Source organism: Plecotus auritus (genome assembly GCF_963455305.1).
Source record: "Plecotus auritus genome assembly, chromosome: 4".
In the NCBI taxonomy this organism is placed as follows: domain Eukaryota; kingdom Metazoa; phylum Chordata; class Mammalia; order Chiroptera; family Vespertilionidae; genus Plecotus; species Plecotus auritus.
Genome location: NC_137775.1, coordinates 88,633,789 through 88,655,350, shown reverse-complemented (window position 1 = coordinate 88,655,350; position 21,562 = coordinate 88,633,789). Strand labels below are relative to the sequence as shown.

Sequence of the window (21,562 nt, the reverse complement as noted above, 5' to 3'; positions counted from 1 at the left end):
GTCCTTTTTCACAACATCACTGCAGTACGATACTGAAAGTCACCGCAAAAGTGGGTAAGGAAACAGATAACGAGGCCTATATTTAGGGACCTTAGAACTAGAAAACTGGGGATGTGGTTATGTTTCAGGCCGCGCATGCGCAGGCCCTCCAGGCTAGTGTTAGAAGCGCCAGCCTGGACGCAGAGCAGCTTCGTGCCAGGGCCCTGCGATGGCCAAGTTGCGCTGGCGCCCTGCTCTCTTTGCCATCTCCCTGGTGCCTGAAAGAGAAAAGCGATTTCACCAAAGTGAACCTCACCCTGCCAACATTTTCATAAAAAGGTCAACTTCCAAAAGGCAAATTACAGAACTTCTAGATGAAAGTTGGAAAACAATCTTTCTGAAAGTTTATAAAAGTCGAATAAGCCAGCACCACGTTGGGGTTATATAGAAGGCAACTGGAGCCATTCAGAGTCAGGTTAGAGAAAAGTATGGCAAGGAAGTAAGCTCTAACAAACATAACAAACAGGTTAGCGCCGAGGGAAACAGAGGAGAGGAAAGAGATGTGGACAAGCACAGTCTGTGAGTGAGGACTCCGGTCCTCACAGCCTCACACAGGATGTAAGGAGGCGCGTGCTCAGGGCAGGTAGTTGGAGAGTGGGCGCCGGCAGGTCAGACGGCTGTCCTCAGAGGATGTTAGCCATGACAGGTTTTATTCTAGAGGTTAAAAGTGCACATATTTATGAAATCTTAAAACCTCAGAGTATATATTGTTATACATAGGGCATGGAGACTTAAGCTACTTAAACTATGCATCACACTGTAGCCTATCCTGCAAGAGTTGGGAAGGTTGATATACAATGTTATTAATTTTAACTTCAGATAGTTCAGATCAGAACAATTTGTTTAAAAGAATATAGAACAAATAAGTATACCACATCATATCTCATATTTAATATGTGAGCCTAAAGCTAGGCTGAGCCCCCTTTACTGCTAAATTTAATGATGAAAACCTTTTTAAAAAGCTAATAGTGTTTCTATTTCCTTTGGCCTCTGTTGCAAACTCTTGTTAATGATTCTATTTTTTTATTCCATGGAAAGGATAATCTAAATGTTCTAATTGGTATTTTCTCTCTAGAGAGAAAACCTGGGTATATTTTGCAAAGTGGACATACCCCCTTTTCGAAAACTATAATACTGTATTGTAATGAATGGGCACCATCCTTAAGAGGAACAGTATTTCTAGTAGAATTTTCGAAGGTATATTGGGAATCCTCAAGGTTGTATGTATGTAGCAGAATCAGAACTTTAGAACTGGAAACCTGTGGAGATGAGTTAGTCACATTCTGACATTTTACTGCAGAGGAGTGTGTGAGACAGGGAGTGGAAGGGACCCGACCGAGATCCCCCTGCTTGTTGGGGGCAGCACTGTGACCAGACCCCACAGCCCTGATGACTAATCCAATGCCCTCGGACCGTTTTCTCCAGCGACAGTTCTAATAGGCTGCTGGCATTTTTGTTGTTGTTATTGCTGTAACATGCCATTGTCACCTGAAGAAGAAAAAGCTACCCCCAAATTACCTCCTCCTCCTCGTCCGTGCCGTTCCTCTATTCATCCTAAAATCAAATCTCTATAAAGAGACTGCACAGATGGTGCCCTGGATCTCTGACACCACCATCTCCCCTGACCAGTCACCGGCTGTTTGGTCCACATCTGGCGTGGACTCCGTGGACAGTATTCTCAGGCTGGGAAAATGGGGCTTGGGTTAGTCTGTGGCAGACAGAGAACTTACCCTGCTACTGGGTGCTTGTCCCATAGCACACTCAGTCCTTCCCCTTTCGTTTTTTTTGTTTGTTTGTTTTGTTTTTGTCATCAAAACAAGTAGTTCTTCTCGGACACCTTATACACAATTAGGTGTGTCTGTTTACATTTGGGAAACAAGGCTTCATGTCCCAGAGACATACAAGGAGCCTGGGAGCAGCCACAAACAGATGTTGAAAATGTCCACTGTGGCGAGTTTATCACTATAGCACCAGGAAGCAACGTTGAAGATGCAGCCCTCTGAAGGGGTGAGTGTGTGTATTGAGAGGGGAATGTTACCGAGCAGAGTAGAAAGTGAAAGAAGCCTGCCCCCCCCCCCCTTTTTTTTTCTTCAGATTTGCTCTAGTATTTATCTCCTTCAATGAGGAAAAGTTCACTATTTGGCTTTGGCTGTTTGAAGGCTTTTGCCAAATGCTTAACAATCTGTAGGGTTTGATTTCGCTCAAAAAAACTCACTCTGAGAACAAGGCTCTATGTAACTAAGATGTGTTTGTTTTTGTTTAAATCACTCAGAAAAGAAATCATCTCTTGTCCATTGTTAAAAGAGAGGTTTCAATCAAAGGAAAATTCTACATATTCTAAAATATACAAACAGTTCTTTGAAATCGATGCCAAATCAAACTCAGAAAGGGACATTTTCCTTGCAGAAGTTTTGAGTTAATTCCGTGTGCAAGGCTCGAGTGGAAAAACTCTGCGACTGTCAGAGAACAAGTAACTACAACACTGCACTGGAACTCGGAAGTTACACAGGAGAATTGTGTCAGGATAGTACGAAGACTCTTGTACATGGTTTCAGGCTAAATCCTAACCAGAGAGAAAAATAAAGTGAGTCATTTTTTCAGTTCACTCAAAGGTAGTAGATTGGTTTCTGATGTTACTGGATCTGCCTCCAATGTGAGAAGTTAGGCCAGTCATCACTGTTCTATTCAATGGAAATGTCCCCTGTTGTTAAAGAAATACCATCCTTTTCCCTATCTAAACTTCCATTAGGATGAACAGTAGTAGATGCAAAGGAGAAAAGTCTAGTGGGGAAAAGGAACACAAATTAGGAAACCCAGCAGTGTAATTTCACTCTGCCACTCATTGGCTGTGTCCTTGAGACAGCCATTCTTTCCTTGACCTGGCTACATATCCAGTTGGTACCTGTCGTGCCTACCTCACAGGCTTTTTGTGAAGGGGAAAAACAGTGACAAATTAAAAACCAATATGTAAATTTGAGACTTGAAATTCTATTACTATTCTTAAGAGTCTGTGTCGATGTGGGACAGAATAGTTTGCTTGGGACTGAAAAAGGCCAGAAAAAGTTTTTGTTTATAGGATAAAGGAATAAACCAGGGAAAGGGTAGAATAAGCGACACATCCAGGCCTGGCTGGCGTGGTTCGGTGGTTGAGTGTTGACCTATGAACCAGGAGGTCAGTGTTCGATTCCCGGTTGGGGCACATGCCTGGGTTGCGTGCTCAATCCCCAGTAGGGGGCATGCAGGAGGCAGCCGATCAATGATTCTCTCTCATTGTTGATGTTTCTATCTCTCCCTCTCCTTTCCTCTCTGAAATCAATAAAAATATATTTAAAAAAAGAAAGAGACATCCAAGAACTGGTGATCAGAGCAGAGCTGTACATCTGGAATTAACGTGAGCCCTTTCGGTCCAGGTAAACAGGGATGGTAGGTCAGCAAAGCAGTTGGCTGAAGGTCAGTCAGAGTTAGGGATTCCCATCCCTTTGTCCTCACACACACACTTCGGTACTTCCTGTATGTCCCTCTGAAAGGGGCTGCAGTGCATTTAAAGAGAGTAGGACAGAGTTCCTGTTGTCAAGGAAGTTGTAGGCTAGTAGAAGTGATAAGATGATTGTAACGTGTGCATGCCTATGAAAGACACAAATGAAGAACTAGTGCAGAGGAAGGAGAGGTGACTGTGGGCTAAAACTCTCAAGCAGAGTGAAGTCGATTTTAAAGGCTGCTTAGAATGTCAAGGGCCAAGAGAAGACTACAAACCACTGAGGCATGAAGGTGGGAGCACAAAAAACAGAAAAGGGTCCAGTTTGACTGGACTATAAGGTTCATGAAGGAGTGAGTGAGAGATGAGAATGGAAAGGTAAGTTGGGGCAAGATTATTGTTCCAGCAAACGTTTGTTGAGTGCCTAATAAGAGATCTAGAAATGTGCCCATCCCTGAAAAATAGCATGACATGCAGTCTCAGAACAGGTAGGCAGTCATGAACAAGGACATCCTGAGGAACCAGGAAGCTGGATGAGACAAGGAATCAGGAACCCAGATAAGCCATCTGGGCAGAAGAGACAGCACACAAACAAAAGTGGATCTTGATTCTAAGGCAACCTTCTGTCAAAACCAGGAGGCCTCTCATATTTTCCTCCTGGGCCAGGAACCAATCCCAGGGCATGATCAGCCCAGGCCTACATTAGGGAGCAGGTAAGTGGATACATCTGACCATAGAGGGAGAGAGGGCAAAGATAAGGATAGGAGCTGGCAGGATACAGTATGAGGCTAAAGTGTGTGGCTTTGATCCTAGATTAATATGGGTTGTGTTAGGACTGGGATAGCCAAACCTCTTGGAGCTAGCTGACTTAGAGAGAAGGAACAGCATTTTGGTAATCTTGTTCAATTTCTGGGTCTTGGGGCATTGGGTAGTTTGAGTCACGTGCTTTAAGGTCCAGTATGGTCTCAGGGCTGTTGGACCACACCAGGGTGCTAAGCCTTTGAAGGAGAAACCTATTTGAAAACTGTCCCTCAAGCTTGCCAGGTTTTGAGTGATAGTGCCTTGGGGGCAGCTGCTGCCTGGAGCCACTCCTCCTTTTCCTGGGCCTCTCAGGATCAGTGCTACACTTGTCAAGGGGATGGTCTGAGACTGCATTTGTGCTAGATTTAAAGGAGCAGATCTATTCCTACTTTAAGACGTGGAGAATTGAGGCTCCATCTGGAAACACAAATGTGCGCATTCACACTGTGGTGGGATGTGGCCTCCATGGGGATGGTTTGCTCCTTTTCCGCCGCAGCAGGCAGATGAGTTTGGTTGGGCCGGGAACTGGGTGTGTGGGGCTAATTGGGAATTTCAGGAATTTCAGATTCTCCCCGTCTTTTCTCGTTTGGACCCAGTCTTTTCAGTTTTCTTCTTCTCAGGCTCTACTTGTACCAGTAACAAGGAATGCCCTTTCGAGATGGAGGTGTTTGCTATTTTCTGTGTACTTTTGCCAGCCCCTTACAAGATTTGCTTAAGATCACTCAGAACATCCGAGGTAAAGACAGCTTGAGAACTCCAGGGCATGGCAGATACCTGGCACTCAGCCTCCCCATTCCACAGACCATCTCCATCTCCAGAGCTGTCATTGAGAAGTGACAACCCTTTCATCGTTGCCGTCTAGGTAGACATGGCCAATCTGTTAGAATCTGCCAGAAAAGGGCACTAAATCTGACACCATGGAGGAGACTGTGGCTCCTACTCAGTGCATCAGTGACACTGTCTACCTCACAAGGCTGTGATGAGGACTTAACACTATAACGAAAGTGTTTGGATAAAGATCCTCTGTAGATTGGAGCCATTGCATCTCAGTTGTTTGGTTAGCCACTCTTTCCTCTTAGTAAACCTGTAACGTGCTGGGATACTGTGAATATTAAAGCACTACAGAAGTCCTATGCTTGGAGCAAAGCAAAAACTGGTCTGTTAAGCAATAGCCAGTACTGGTTCCCAGCCCATCATCAAGCAACCTCGAGTCAGAACATTCCTAAACAATGGGTTTAGGCTTGCTACCAAGCTTGAAAGAAGCACTCCTTAGATTTTTCCACTGAAGAACCCCAAAGGCAGAGCGGACTCCACGGCTCCTTCACTGCTCCCGCTCTCCCAATCTGCTGACATAACCCCAAACAACCCCAGCTCCTGCATGGTGAGCATTTTCAAGTCTCAAGTTTTATCTTAAAATTCATGTGAATTTTTACCCCCCTTATATGCCAGTGTTTTGTATGTAATATAAAAACAATGTTTTAACTTACTAATATCAGTTAAACGTCCCTCTTAAAAAACCCTCCCCCATTTGTTCCCTTCCTGTATTTCATGCCATCCTATCACCTAGCCTGCGGTGTCTAATATATAACATCTCAACCAGTTCATAAATTTATGCTTTTAATATAGTCTGAGTTACCACTAGCGCAGGCCACAGGAAAATACCAGGCTGTCCCTTCTGCATTTGAGCTTTTTTGAAAGATTTACTTAGGAACAATTTATCATTTAGTTGCAATTTTTAAAATAATCTTAATTGGCCACATATGTTATCAAATAAGAGCCGGTCCTCTAGCCTCCGCCTCCCTCCGAATTGCCCCCACCTCCCCATGTGCGCATGCGCACAGCATTCTGCCAGGATGTCAGAAAATTCATCCACTCCAGGCAGATACCATCACAGGAGAGCCTCCTCCCGATTGAAGATGAGATTACTGATGTCAAAGCTGTTATTTTTAGGAGAGATAGAGCACTGCTTTTAAACGTCTTTCCCTCCTTTTCCTAGTTCCTCCTTTCTTAATTGTGGCTCCATGTTTTGGTAGCCATAAGTCATTAGTGGTTTTTAATTTCTCTGAAACTGAAATAAGGTCTGAAAGGGTGGATTTGTCCCTTTTTTCTTCCTTTTTTCCTTTTTTTTTTCCTGGCTAATCGGAGGAACGCAACCACATCTGAAGTCACTTGGCTCATTATGAATTTCATGGAAACTGATTCTCTGAAAGTGTTTCCATATGTGTGTTCCCAATATATCCCATCCTCTCTAAATGGGAGCACAGACGTGTGCATGGGCTGGAAATGGCTTCAGGATGTGACAGAGCAGTCATATGACCGCCGCGGCACCGTGGGTGGCCTCTTCTGAAAGACACGGTGTCCTGGGTGCTGGCCTCCTTCCTGCAGCGGATCTGGTTTCAAAGACTATCCACCCTTCCTAGCCTTTAAAAAGTTCTTAATCAAGGCCTAGCAAGAAGATCTCTCTCATTTTTCCTCCGTTTCTCCCCCCACCCACAAACCTTGGTTTCTTCCTTCTCTCTTACTCTCCCTCTGAACACACACACACACACTCACACCTCTTCTACCGCCTGTCTCTTTTCCCTTCACAAAGAGGAAATATATTATTCCAACAATATCCTCAAAATTTGGGTGAGTTTAAGGAATGGTTGAAGTTTCTGAAAACTGGCAGGTTGTTGGGTGCCCCCGCCCCTTTCCTTCAGCAGAGCATACTTTCTTAGCCTTGGGATCAGCCGGTCTTTCAGAATTTGTGAGCATGCAGTGGAAAAGTACAATTCATTACAACACGGAAAATAAATATTTATACTGGATAGTCAAGGCGCTTTTCCACTCTTTTGCACAACGATGGAGTTTGCTAGTCTGATCTTTCATTATCTTAAAAATTAATTTCAGATTCTCATTTTGCTGGTTTCTTCTCCATCAGCATGACCCATTACATTTCTCCCATATAAGATATATTTTCCAGTTATTATCTAGTGAAATTAAAAGTAAAACTAATTTAGTGATAGATACCTGATCATTTTAGTGTAAGGAGACAAATTCAGGGAAATTAAGAAATTCGATGTAAAATCTCTTAAAACCTCAATGTAGAAATGCAAAGGGATGGTCTGCATGTAGTCTAAGATTGAGTTTGGATAATGTTTACATAGCATTTCTGCTCTGTCATGTTGCCTGCTTTGAGACTATGCTAGTCATTTATCCGTTTAGCACTTTTTTGAAGAACCCAGGCTATGTACTAGTAGGATCAAAAAGGACACGATGTTCTTATTCTTAATTTGCTTTCCTTTAGTTGGAAAATGAAAATACTTACCTAAAACCAATGACAACTCCTTAAAATGCACAGAGAGGTCAACTTTACATCATAAATATTCAAGATACATATGATATAGAAAAGATGGTGAGAATTTGTGTGCCTGGGAAGTCCTTGTGTAGTGGTGAGATCTAAAGACTGGACTGACTTACTTGGTCTGAGAGAGAGAAGAGAGGTGGCGAGAGTCTGCGGAGAGCACGAACCCAGCTCCAGGGGTGTCCTGAGTACATGGCCTGCCATGAAGAGCGGGTTCACACTGAGGAGTAGTGGGACATGACCTTGGTAAAGGAGGACAGAGGACTCTGAATACGCCAATAGCCTCCTCTTTATTTTTGACAGAGTTGCTAAGTCATGCCTGTGAGAAGTGGCTGGCCTGTGCTGGTTGGGGGTGACACCCTCTGGTTTTAAGGCTCTGCCACCTGTGTGGCCTGGAAAGGTAGTGTAAGTGGAAGATGTTCCCCTCCCAGGTGTGTTTTCACGAATGCAGATCTAAGGAAAGCCAGGGAGCTGCTCCTCCACCCTTCCCCCGTCACGCTGTGGCCAGCCCCAGAGGTAGAGTGGAATGCTCCCACCTGGGGTAGAACCAGGTTTTAATCTTGTGACGCCATTATCTCTGTTTCTTCATCTACAAAGGCCATCTGTGATTCCTGACAATTCTTACTCACCAGCTCTACATATTAGTCTAGAAATTCACGCAGCACGTGAGCTTTACCCTCGGTTATCTTTACCACCTACTCCAAACATTAAATAACAGGACTGCAGCCGCGGCGGTTACCCTAGGGCCCCGAGGGCGAGTGTGCTCACTAACTTGCCTGTGGGCCATGCATGTCTGGCCTGGCCCTCTTCCTCCTTCATGTCTTCTCCCCATGGCTTCTCAGTGTAAACTTACACACAGATACAGTCTCTAAGGAGACTGGGGACAACACCAGAGGCATCTGTCTGTTCACCAGTGGCAACTGCCATGTGCGGGCCCCTGTGTGAAACATGAGGTCAGGTGACATAGCGATGCCTGGGAAGAGCTTTGAACACTCTTTAGAGAGAATTTCACAAAATTTTATTGGTATGGAATGGTATTCAGATTACGTTTCAGGTTTGATGCCATCATTGCTTAATTCTTACTATATTAATTTTTTAATGTGTCAAAAATGTACCAGTTATCATACAGAGTTCCTGATGCCTAATTCACTTATTCATTCTTGTATCCCTCCACTCATACACCAAATTAAAAAAACTGTAAGCTCTTCGAATATAGAAGATTCTGAGGGTTAGGAGAAGAAAGTAAATCATGACCTTGACCATCCAAAGCTTACTTTGCAGTTGGAGAGAACAGGCTAAGAAACAGCTAATAATTCAGTAAAGTATTAATGAAGAGCCCAAAAGAATGATATGGAAAGTAAATGCTATTGGAACAGGAGTGAAATAGGAAATCATATAATAGGGCAGTTGTGGAGGGGCCAGCCAAAAGGGTGGAAGGGGAAGGGGAAGAAGATTCTTAGAGGAGAGTAGCCCTAGAGAGCTTGTGTATTATGTGTTCCCGTAGAAAGAACACCGTGAGGGGGGTTCATAAAAAGTACTTGGACTTTATTTGAGATTGGTAGGAGCAATAGCTCCTGTCATTTAAAAGGCCCCAATGAAGCTTTGAAGTTCACACCTCATTGCTGAGAAGTATGATGGCTTTTCATGATGTACATTTATACCCTTGCATTAAAGAAGCAGGGCAGACAACTCTAAATATGCCAACGGATGTCCAGCCTGGATTTAGGCCCCTTTTTCTTTTCCTCGGCCCGACCTTCCTCCTCAGCTGGGACGTGTAATTCCACTGTTTACAGGGCATGAGACACGGCACAGTGTTTCCTAGCTGACAGCCTCAAATGACGAGTACCCAGTCTGTTATTATTATTTTTTTTTTTAAAAAAAACTATTCCTTTCATTTTAGAGATCTCCTTGCTCATTTTCAACCAACCATTATTTATTGAGGGCCTAAATGAGAAAATGTATGCTAAAATGCTAGGTAAAGGCTTGGAAACATCAAGTATTGTTGTTATTAAGCACTGAAGGAGAGATAAACAAGGGTTCTACAGAACTCTGCCCTCAACAGCCCACTCTTCAGTTACGAGTTAAGCGTGACCCGGGCAAGATCGCTGGCATTAACAAGCAGTGTGTGAAAGATGCTGAGTGGGGAGTTGCAGGCGACGAGTATTAAAGATCAGAGGTTCTCTTTTATCTTCCCTTATCTTGCTTTTCTTGCTTTGAAGACCCAAGAAACCTGGTTGTGTAAAAAGAAGCTATTTCCTTTTTACCCATAGATCTTGGGCGGGGGAAGGGGAAATATTTTTTTTTTATTTTTAACATTGATTTTATTTTTTTGTGTGTGTCATGGGCATCTTATTAAACTATTCTTCCCCCTGTATATGAGGTTGTGAAAAGCTTTTGCTGCTGCTGCTATTTGAATGAGAAAGGTTTTTGCATCTGTGTTTGTGATAGCTACATTCATTTGCAAGCTGTCTGACTGTGGCTAGGGGTGCAGATAGCAGGTCTGGAATGAAATGTATCTGTAGGAAGCCAGCAGGTCCTTAGGGAATCAAACCCTTGACCTTGGTCTCATTCACATTATGTCATGAGCAACTGAACTAATTGCTCACTATTGAGTAGGTTAGATCAACAACAGGACTTAAAGAGTTCTTAATAGTATTCCAAAGACCGTAACTCTCATTGGGCCAATATATAGGCACCAGAAGTGCCTACTTAAATATTTTCAGGCGAATGTACTTATGCAAATAGACTTGTAAGGCAGGAAATATATATGCATCTGTGATTGTGTCAACCAGATTCCTTCAGGACAAATGAGATTCCAAAGAGGTTAGAAGTCAAAGAGGTCTGGCTAGTTTGTGGCTCAGTCTCCCTTAAACTGCTTGATTTTGTAGAATAAATGGCTCCCCTTCTCTGGACCTTCCCTTTCCTATTTATCAACGGGTTAGATTAGGACAGTGGTCGGCAAACTGTGGCTCGCAAGCCACATGTGGCTCTTTGGTCCCTTGAGTGTGGCTCTTCCACAAAATACCACGGCCTGGGCGAGTATTTTGAGGAAGTGGCGCTAGAAGTTTAAGTTTAAAAAATTTGGCTCTCAAAAGAAACTTCAATCGTACTGTTGCTATTTGGCTCTATTGACTAATGAGTTTGCCGACCACTGGATTAGGATGATCTACACAGTAGATGAGAAATTTGAGTTTTTCTATCAGAGCCCCCGCAACCGGCAGGGGAAGGTAAGAGGGTGCTTTAGGGGGTCTGGAGACATAGCCTAAAGCTTCACAAGTGCAAAGTTTTTTTGTCCAAGTCATATTTTGTCTGTCTAAAAATTCACCCAGGTGTTGCATTTAGCCCATATCATATCCATGTTTGTTGTATGGTCTACCCTGACTCCAGGTGGAGTAAAATCAGCCCATCGGGAAGATGTCCCACGTTTATCATGGGTGCCAAGTAACTTCTGGCTGCACTGGCTTAATTTAATCAGTAGGTTGCAGTCAGGAGTTTAAACTTCCTTGGGGAGCTCAGAGGCTACAAGGCACATCACTGGGGCGGTTAGTGAACCTTGGTCTCACATTTATAAAATTAGACTGGGGTAACAGTACATTCCAGACTCTCCAGGCTTTCATCTTGACCCTTTTAACAAATAGATTCATGTTTTCTTTACTTTCATTGATATGATATCTAGGACTATTTTTTAAATTTGTAGTTGTAATGTGGCTAGTGATACAGGAATGAATAATTCGGGACACAGTGTCAAAATAACCCAAGAAGGCTGTCTAAAAGAACACCTGAGTTCATATACAAAACAGAAATTAGAAGTAGAGATAGAACCCTATTCAATGAAAGAAAAATTAATTATATCATTTGCTCCTGCAACAGTAATTATAAATAAGTTGAAGATGAGGAAAGGGTTATGTTGTTTCCATCGCCCCATCATAGATTATTATAAGGCAGTGATTTTCAACCTTTTTCATCTCATGGCACACATAAACTAATTACTTAAATTCTGTGGCACACCAAAAAATATATTTTTTGCCTATCTAACAACAACAACAACAAAAAAAAGGTATGATTTTGATTCATTCACACCGGACAGCTATTGTTGTGTTGACTGTTGTAATTTTTTTTTTATTTGACAGAATCACAGAAAAAAGGTCAGTGCCCCTGACTAAACAGTCAGGTATTGCATATTTTAAAAATTCTTGTGGCATACTGGTTGAAAATCGCTGATGTAAGAAATCTCATATGATGCTGTGTTCTTCATACAGAACACATTGCAGTATGTTTCAGAAACATTTCTTGTAAACACAAAATGACTAAGCAACTTCCAGAAAATTCCATTTTTTGTAAGTTATAAAAATTACTGTGTAATTTATTTAATGTTTGCATTAGTACTCTTTGCCCAGAAGGAGTTACTGCTCAAAACCTTACAGTCTCCAGGGACCAAAAATGATTGGTCAAAATTCTGTAAACCTAGCAGAAATTTGTTGCATTGTTTCCTATAAACCACAACCAGAGCTCATTAATTGAAAAATGAATGTCAATTTGCATTAGCTGGCATCAATAAACTGAAAAAAGTGCAGCGATCCTGGCATGCTATGGGTAATAAAAACATCAGCAACATGTATCAGGTGAAATAGAAAAGGTGGAGGGATAAATTCAAAACCATATTGGAGTTTACTGGCAGGGCCCCACATAAAGGATTTTAATAAGGCTTCTGCATCAAAACAAGGGAAACCACATGGAATTTTAATTATGACTACAGTATATTTTAAGTACAAATGCCCACGAGAAGCATTTTTTTACGTTGGCAAGCCTCTCTGTGTGAGCTCTCTGCTTCTGGGGTGGTGGGAGGAGGGGCGGGGGGCAGACGTTGATGTTTTAAGTGTGACTTCTGTTGGAAATTGCTCACATTATTCTGGTTTCTTTCACATGATCCAAGCATTGAGTTTAATGTGTACAGAAGTGGCCCGCCTGTAACTATTAGCTCTGCCAACTCAAGTTCACCTAGATGTTCTGCAGTGAAAGGGGGCTGAGGAACATCTGTGGCCTCGTGTTGTGCCTGTCTCCTGTACGGCACGCATAAGCACGGGGCGGGGAGGCGTTGCATCTCATCTGCTCCCATTTGCGATTCTGTCATAATCACTCCTTCTCCATGTTTAAACTTGAGCTTGTCAGAATTTCGTATTTGGGAGGGCTTAGGTAGAGGCCAGTGGAGGAGGGAAGAATTTATAAAAAGCAGAGGGTAACTGCCCAGACGGTGTTAGTTTTGGTTTGTCATCTTGAAAGTGTTTGCTTCTGGTATTAGAAGCTGCGCACTAGCTTTTTAGCCTCTGCTTCTGGGGCCTGTGGATTCCGGGAAAGTACTAACGAGGGGGTGGGAACTTCTCTGCCTCCCGCTCCTTTAAGGCTGTTGCTTCTCCTTCTGTCTTGGAATTCATGGCATAGAACGTAGATGGAAGGGAACTTAGAGCTCATCCCCCTCGTTTTACAGATGATGACACTGCCACCTCTGACTTCTGCCTCTGGCCTTCCCCTCTCAGTAAGAAGAGCCAGGCAGGTGAGACTTTTAACCATTGCTGGGCTGGGCTGGGTGGGCTGTCTGATGGCTACTATCCGATTGGTGAGAAAAACTTTTGTTAACTGCATATTGCTTTAAACAGTCACGTTTTTATTACAAATGCACACGGTGGCACAAAGTCCTGGCATTTTATGAAGGCCACAGGCAGTGTGCACTTGAAAAAAAATGAACAACTCCCACTAGCACCTTGAAAGAAAAGTATTAGAGTTATTCATTCAACAAGTATTGGAGCATCTAAGAACAAGTGCTAAATAAAAATGGGGCTGAAGAAGTACCTACTCCCCAAGGCTTCACGGGTTACCAGATGCTTCCCCTTATAGAGAACAGCTATCAGAAAAGCAAAATACACAAGATTCAAAGAATTGGAAGATTTTAGATGCGGTCAAAATCTTAAGAACACTGGTATCATAAAAGGGCTTGTCACATCTGTCAATTTTAGAAAATCATAACCCGATCTTTGAAAACTGATTTCCACATGAAGTGGTTTATAACTGTGGTTTCATATGCTCAGCACCAGAAATATCAATCAAGGAAGCATGCTGTTGGTTTTAGCAGCTAAAGGACTTCACATTTCAGGGGAAACCATCTTTGTCTCCCTGTTACCTGTTCAAAGTGGCCTGAAGCGAATTCTATAGGATGTGGTACGGGGGCCTGCTACATGGATGGTGACGCGCCCTCCTCACGTGTCCCCTACCCAGAGAGCCTTTCGCAAAAACTTCTGTCGGCACCTAGCCTAAATCAATCCTATGTCTACTATCGAGGCTTGAAATGCAATGATTTCTGGGTACTAACCCCCCTTTTATTTATTTTCATTTTTTAATTGTTAATATATTTTTATTAATTTCAGAGAGGAAGGGAGAGGGCAAGAGAGATAGAAACATCAGTGATGAGAGAGAATCATTGATTGGCTGCTTCCTGCATGCCCCCTACTGGGAATCGAGCCTACAACCCAGGCATGTAGCCTGACCAGGAATTGAACTGTGACCTCCTGGTTCATAGGTCAATGCTCAACCTATGGTCGGGCATAAGCCCCCTTTTTAAAGCTACTTATTTAGTTTATGACCCTCAGGAGAATTTCTAAGGGTAGACCCTCCTTATATATCCCCAGATAATTAATATAGTTCAGAATACATTGAAATCTTCTTTGATTGCAGTCTGGTTTGATTTTTGAAATCTGTTACTAAGATAAAGAAGATTTCAAATTATTTCACAAGTTGAAAAGAAGTGATAGGAACATGTTAGGGTATCTTCTTAAAGTTCCTTCATTGATAAGGCGGGGCCAAGGGTACCAATAGCAAAACCGATGGTTTTGGAATTTCTTTCCATTTGGTTGAGAAAATGAAACTAGTATGCCTTAGTAAAAAATGTCACCTTCAAATATGTGAGGTGCAACCAGAAACAAAAAGAAAACAATCAATGAAGAGTCAGTGTTAAAGTCTGGTGAGTGAATCTATGTGATGAGTGTTGGGTTGGTTTACACATATGACCTAGCACATGTTTGGGTTTTTAAAGCCCTTTGATGTTCTCTGGGGGTGAGGAGCTTAAGGACAAAATGCCGCTAAGGGCGGGGGGGAGGCAGGGGAAAGACTGCAGCGACCTGTGCATTTGAAGGTTGTTTGTGGCTTGCTGTTCCTGTGGGGAAAGCTAAAGTTTTCTTTTTTCTTGTAAAAAATTCTTTCATTATTTTAATTGATATTTACAGATTTTTCCTCCCATCTTCTGTTGTAATTTTTAGGTGCTTCAGAACTGGGCCCTTTTTCAGACCCCAGGCAGTTCCCCAGCATTTCATCCCTCACTGAGAGCCGCTTCTCCAACCCACGAATGCACTATCCAGCCACCTTTACTTACACCCCGCCAGTCACCTCAGGCATGTCCCTCGGTATGTCCGCCACCACTCACTACCACACCTACCTGCCACCACCCTACCCCGGCTCTTCCCAAAGCCAGAGCGGACCCTTCCAGGCCAGCAGCACTCCATATCTCTACTATGGCACTTCGTCAGGATCCTATCAGTTCCCCATGGTGCCGGGGGGAGACCGCTCTCCCTCCAGAATGCTCCCGCCATGCACCACCACCTCGAATGGCAGCACGCTATTAAACCCCAATTTGCCTAACCAGAATGATGGTGTTGACGCTGATGGAAGCCACAGCAGTTCCCCAACTGTTTTGAATTCTAGTGGCAGAATGGATGAATCCGTTTGGCGACCATATTGAAATTCCTCAGCCGTGGCCCAGCGGTATCTGGGAGCCACATCCCAAATGTATCAATATATACATATATATAGAGAGAGTGCGTATATATGTATATCGATCAGCTATCTACAAAGTGCCTATTTCTTAGAAGATTTTTCACTCACTCACTCAGTCATGCTCTTGCAACTGTAAGAGGGTAGCTGTTGAGAAGCAAAAGGCCAAGAGAGACAATCATAATCAGGTTTCAGGTTTTCGATCTATTTTTCTTTAAATAACACACACACACACACACACACACACACACACACGTACTTTTACAAACAAAAGAAAAAAGGTATTTTTGTCGCTGTTGTTTGGTCTGTATCAATCACCTGTTCCTATGCCGATTCAGAGAGGTGGACTCCAGGTTCAGGAGGAAGAAGAGCAAAGCGCTTCCTCTCTGTGCTCAAACCACGCGTCCTCATGGTGCAGCCGCGTGGGGCCCGTGCACGCTGCAGACCCGCTGGCAAAGCCAGTCGCGGTGCACGTGAAGGGAAGGAGGCAGCATGGATGCTTCCGTGGCAGTGTAACTGTTCCCAACCTGGCCTGCAGACTTGCTGCAAGTACTCCTTTGAACTGGTTGGTTCATTTTTTTTCTTTTCTTTTTTCCTACTTTAAGAAAGTGACTTCAAAAATACTGATCAGGAAAGGTTATTTTATTTCACTTTTTTGTACTTTTTCCTCCCCCTTTCCCATTTAACCAAAAAGAAATACCATCCTGAAACCTCTCTCCTTCTTTTATGCAAAACTGAAAATGGCAATACCTTATTATAGCCATAATGGTATAGATAGTGTTTGTGTTGGGCGTGTTATTGTGTTTTTTTTTAAATTATGAATATGTGTAAAATCTGAGGTAACTTGCTAAGTGAATGGTCATATAACTTTAAAGATATATTTATAATTATTTAATGACATTTGGACCCTTGAAACATTTCTTAGTGTATTGATGTGTTGACTTCGGTCTCTAAAAGTGCTCTTTATTAAATAACAAATTTTTTCTGGGCTAGAGCCATACCTGAAATATTGCTAAGCAATTTCAGTTCATCTGGGCACAATGTGATTTTTAAAAATACTTCCATCTCCAAATATTTTAGATGTAGCTTGTTTTTGTGATGTATGAAGGAAATGTTATGTTTCGTTCTTTCAGATCTTTGATTGCCTCTAACACAGCTTTGCCTTTTAAAGCAATAATTAGGGATTTTAAAAAACAACTCTTAGCCCTTTATCACTTAGGTTGCCCTTTATCAGCATGAAATGCTGGAGTGATGTGGTTTTCTCATTTATTTCAAATAGCGATGACTCTTGTCATATTAAAAAAAGACAAGCACAAGAGAGTCCTTGAACTGCAGAAAATGTTCTGTGGTTTCATAGCAGAACTCTAAATCGCCAGGCTGCATAGTGAAGTCGCAGTGAGCCTAGAGCCACACCTGTGGCTAAGGGATCAGTAATGATACACACAGCACAGGAATGCAGAATTGCACCAGAGCTTCCCAACGTACCCGCCTTACCAAGCAGTAGGTCAGGGGAGCCCAAAACTGCCCAGCTAAGGCCCCACTGGCACCTCTCCACAGAATTTGCATTTAAAGGAGCAGAATTAAGTCATTGTCTTATGGGAGCACGGTCCTCTGAAGCAGGAGGCCAGTTCCAGCACACAGCCGATCTGAGAGAACATACCAGCCTTCAGGGCCCCACATACAATCTTAGACATTCGGATTTCTCACAGTGGAGGGTAAAGGGAAGGCAAAACTATGTGGAGTCTGGTGTCTACTACTGTCTATGAACTTGAGCAAAAGCCCTCCTGTAGGATGCACTTTGACCTCTCCTGGCGGCCACATGGCGAATTCTCAAGTGTGAATCCTTAATAATCCAAGCCAGGATCATATCATGACACCACCAGGCAAATCCCTGCCCTCCTCCCCACTGGTCAGGGCCCCTTCGTTTGAATTCTGTGCCCCTGTTGGCAGAACTTGGTAGAGATTTGCCTCCAGCCCCCAGAGGCCCCTTGCTCTCTCTAGTGACCCTCAAGCCACCTTTCTCAGCCACCAAGTGTTGCAGGACAGCTTGCCCGGTTGTGGGACCTGTGCCTCTCACCTGAGAGTCCCCCTTGGCATTCATCCTGATTCCTCCCAATAAAAATTGAGGGGAAACCAAACCAAAACAAAACACATTGCCTTTTAAAGGTTGTATACCAAGTATGCTTAGATCAAGAAGCCACTTTTCTATTACTAAGTAAGATGGAAGTAGTAATTGATACTATTTATTGTTTGTGTGTGGTAGCTTGAAGCACACCACTGTCCATTTATTTGTAAGTGTAAAATGTGTGTGTTTGTTTCAGCAGCACTTAAAGAAGCCAGTGTCTGGTTACACATTTCAACTTTAATTAATTGACATAAAAACGTTACCGCCAGTGCCAGCTGTACCCTATTTAATAAAACAGGTACTATATTTGTACGTTCGTTTCTAATGTAAAAAAGGGCTTTTTTAAGTTTACAGTATACATACCAAGTGACCTTAGGGATGCTTTTGTGTTGAAATGCTATTATAGTGGCTGCAGGCAGCAACCCAGAAACACTTAAACTTTTTTTTTTTCCCATGAGAAACATTCCAGCACGTCATCCTTCCACCCTCACTCCAACCACTCCAATGGGGTAGTTCACATTTTTAGATCAAATTCTGCCCTTTTTTGGCCTGGGGGTTAAATTTTTCTTTTACCTTTTTTTTTTTTTTTTTTTTTTAAATGAACCCTTCAATTGCACTGGGTCACGTGTATGATTTGTGATTTCAAGACCAAAGTACAGTCTTACTACTGCTCTGGCACCACGCACGAGCCAACACTCTGTTTCCTTCAGGTTGAAAGAGCACACGCGTTGCTGGCGACTACAGCGTGGCCAACAGCCGCTCCTCTGTCTGCTCCAGGGTCTCCCCAGTGTAACCTGTCAGAGTTCCAGAGCAGGCACCACAGCTTTGGCTTTAGATTGTGAAATCACATCCAGCCTGGAACTGGGAGACGCGACAGATTAGCTGTTGTTTGCTCTTAAGACTGTCTTACCCCCACCAGAGCCTTTCAGAAATGAGCAGAGAAATCCCACGATTAGGGACCATCCATTGCAAATTCAGAGGGGAGAGGGTTTGCTTGCTGGCTTAGAGAGCTCCCTCCATTCCCAGGAAAGGGGCTGACTCAGAGTCCAGGGTAATACATGGAAACACAAAGCTTTAGCAAAAATATCGATGATATCCGAAAGAACGAGGACAAATAAAACAAAGGATGACTCTTCCAAACCTTGATTTGTTATTCTTCAAAAAAGATAATGCCTTTAAAAAATATTTTCTATGTGAGAATTTTTTAGATGTTTGTTTACTTCATGTTTACAAATAACTGTTTGCTTTTTACTGCAGTACTTTGAACTATATCAGCCAAAACCATAATTTACAGTAATTTCTTAGGTATTCTGAATAAAATTCCATTTTTTTTTTTTTGGATATGCTTTACCATTCTTAGATTTCTGTGGAACAAAAATATGTGTAGCATTTTGTGTAAATACAAGCTTTTCATTTTTATTTTTTTCCAATCGCTATTGCCCAAGATTTGCTTCCCATGCACATATTGTACAAATTCTGCTTTGTGCCACAGGTCACGATTGTGGACGAGTTTACTCTGAACTTCAAAGGGACTATTTGTATTGTATGTTGCAACTGTAAATTGAATTATTTGGCATTTTTCTCATGATTGTAATATTAATTTGAAGTTTGAATTTAATTTTCAATAAAATGGCTTTTTTTGGTTTTGTTATGTGTGTACATTGGGTCTTTTCTCATTTGCGGTTTCTTCTCTAGTCTCACGCCTACTCCTGTCTACACTTGGGCACTTACTGGTCATAGGCCTCGCCAGGGCTGAATGAGAGCAGAGAGCCAGTGTTACTGATGAGAGGGGGAAAAAACCTTGGTAAGCGCTGGGTTCTCGTCCTACTCCTGAGAGGGGTGGGCGAAGAATCTAGCAGTGAATTCACTTCCTTACCAGCCTGTGTCTGAAGGAAAGAATGCTCACCCCCTTTGCCAACTATGGACAGGTCAGCGTGTAAAGACGGCAGCCTCCATGGTTTCATGATTCTAATCTCTGAGCACATGAACGGGCCAGCAAGTATACCCCTGCCTATAGTCAAATCACAAGCTGTCCAGCCACAGTGGGTAGTCTATTTGCCTTCCCACATCTCTTTTGGGTTCTTAAAAAGACAGTCAACCGAAGCCCAAGGATAAGTAAAAAAGGATTTTAGCCTGGAGAGCTCTAGCCTCAGAAAAATTCTACTTGTGAGCATAACTATAGTTTTCAGATTGGGTTTTTTTTGGGGGGGCCATTGTTTGTTTTTGGTAAGTCCCTCCCCTGTGACGAGGCTGAGGGCCTGGGTAGAGTGGTGGCTTTTTCTACGTCTGTGCTGTCTGTAGGCCTTGGCTGACCACAGTTCTAAAACGGGGACCAGGAAACTAGTGTAGAGTAGCTCAAGAGCTGGCCAATGGCACACATCACGCTCTAGTTAGAGGCCTCCTTAAGATCTGCTCACTCTTACCCCTCGGGCACTGTTTTCTGAGAAACCGTGGAAACAGCTCATTTCTAAGACTAAGAGACATCCTAAAAGCACTTGAGTGGACTTAGGCCAGGGAACTTGTTTGCAACTCTCTGAGGATGTATACTTATTTATCCTTTTAAATTAAACATCTGTGTGACCTTAAAAGGCGTCGCATGGGAGGTGGGCACGGTGGCGTTCTCTCCCGCTCAAGCTGGGTCTCCTCTGGGTCTCAGGTTCTTGGTTTGTGGAAAGGCGCTGGGCTAGTCCTGGCACTAGGGACGTTTCTGGCTGGGTGGTGCTTCGCTGTGTGTGGAGGGAGTGGGGCCCTGTGCACTGGGGGTTCAGCAGCAGCCCTGGCCTCACCCACTAGATGCCAGTGGCACAGCCCCAGTCCTGACAAAGAAAAATATCTCCAGACATCGCCAGATGTCCCCTGGGAGGACCCCCCACCTCGTCCCTCCAATTGAGAACCACTGGGCTAGAGGCTCTCTCTACATTCTCAGGCTAGGTTACTGACTGGTCTGGTGTGCGGAAACACTGCTCATTGAAACATCACAGCCAGGGCAGGGAGAAGACGGAGGGGCGTCCCAGTGTTGGGGGTACATCAGCCTGTTCCAGCCCATCTCCTGCTGGCACCCTAAGGTTTGGGTGTGCTGCGCGGGAGGCTCCTGGCCTTGCCGACCCCGTCCTTCCTCCTCCCTGCATTGCACGGTACAGCCGCGATCAGCACAGCTGTGGGCTTTGTTAGGCCTGGACGCTTGGCCATGTTTATCATGGCTGCTTCTGTTTCTTACGGGAAACGACAGGCGGGAGAAGAAAGCAGTTTCTGCAGAGTTTTTGACCCCTTGTGCCCTTGCCCCCCAAATATTTAATCATCAGACATTTCTCCCAGAGTGGGTGTTTCCTGTTAACTCAATCCCAGCCGAGATGGCCCCATAAACACCTCAGCTCTCTGTCCCAGAGTTTATTTGGCTGGGAAATGGGTATCGCCATGTAAACAGGAAGCCCCCTGAAGTTATTATGTACAGATGCGGCTGAAGAGCCACGTGTTTATATTTATGGGATTTGAAAACAGCCTGAAAAGGCAAGGGAGGAGGTGGGGGAGCCCTCATTCACGGTCTGAGAGCAGGGCCTAGGGAGCTCCGTGGGTGTTTCTCGTTCCCCGTGGGAATGGGTGATTCACAATAACGACACGTTGAAGAGCCAGAGCAGAAACAGGCACTGGTGTCTGCTTTAAGCAAACAACCCCACCTAGATTGTTAGGACAACAGGCAGCCAGTCAACTGGTCTCTCTGTGTCCCAATGATCTGAAAATCATTTTAGAGACTAGTCCTAGGAAACGATGATTTGGAGGCATCAAAGAAGGTTGGAGGCTTATGATAAGACTATCATAGTCACTACGTTTGTCTGGGCAAAACGCCACTGACTGCCAAGTTCTAGTGAGCACGGGCCCGCTCACCTGCAAGATCCCAGGCCAACTCATGCATTTGCCCCTACAGTCAGCACGAAGGGGCCGGGAAGGATGCCTGTGGGGATAG

At 43.6% G+C, this 21,562-nt stretch overlaps 1 protein-coding gene across 3 annotated transcripts in view; it reads left to right on the top strand.

Moving 5' to 3' along the window:
* RUNX2 (RUNX family transcription factor 2) overlaps positions 1–21,562 on the top strand; it is a 232,690-nt gene that overhangs the window by 108,074 nt on the left and 103,054 nt on the right. For 2 of the 3 annotated variants that reach the window (XM_080664737.1, XM_080664736.1), the window contains 2 exons: positions 13,144–13,209; positions 14,966–15,481. The exons of the other annotated variant lie outside the window; for it this stretch is intronic. In XM_080664737.1, the coding sequence (XP_080520863.1) occupies positions 13,144–13,209; positions 14,966–15,444 (545 nt within the window). In that variant the 3' untranslated portion in view covers positions 15,445–15,481. Of the gene's footprint in view, positions 1–13,143; positions 13,210–14,965; positions 15,482–21,562 lie in introns of those variants that run through there. 3 annotated transcript variants of the gene reach the window in all.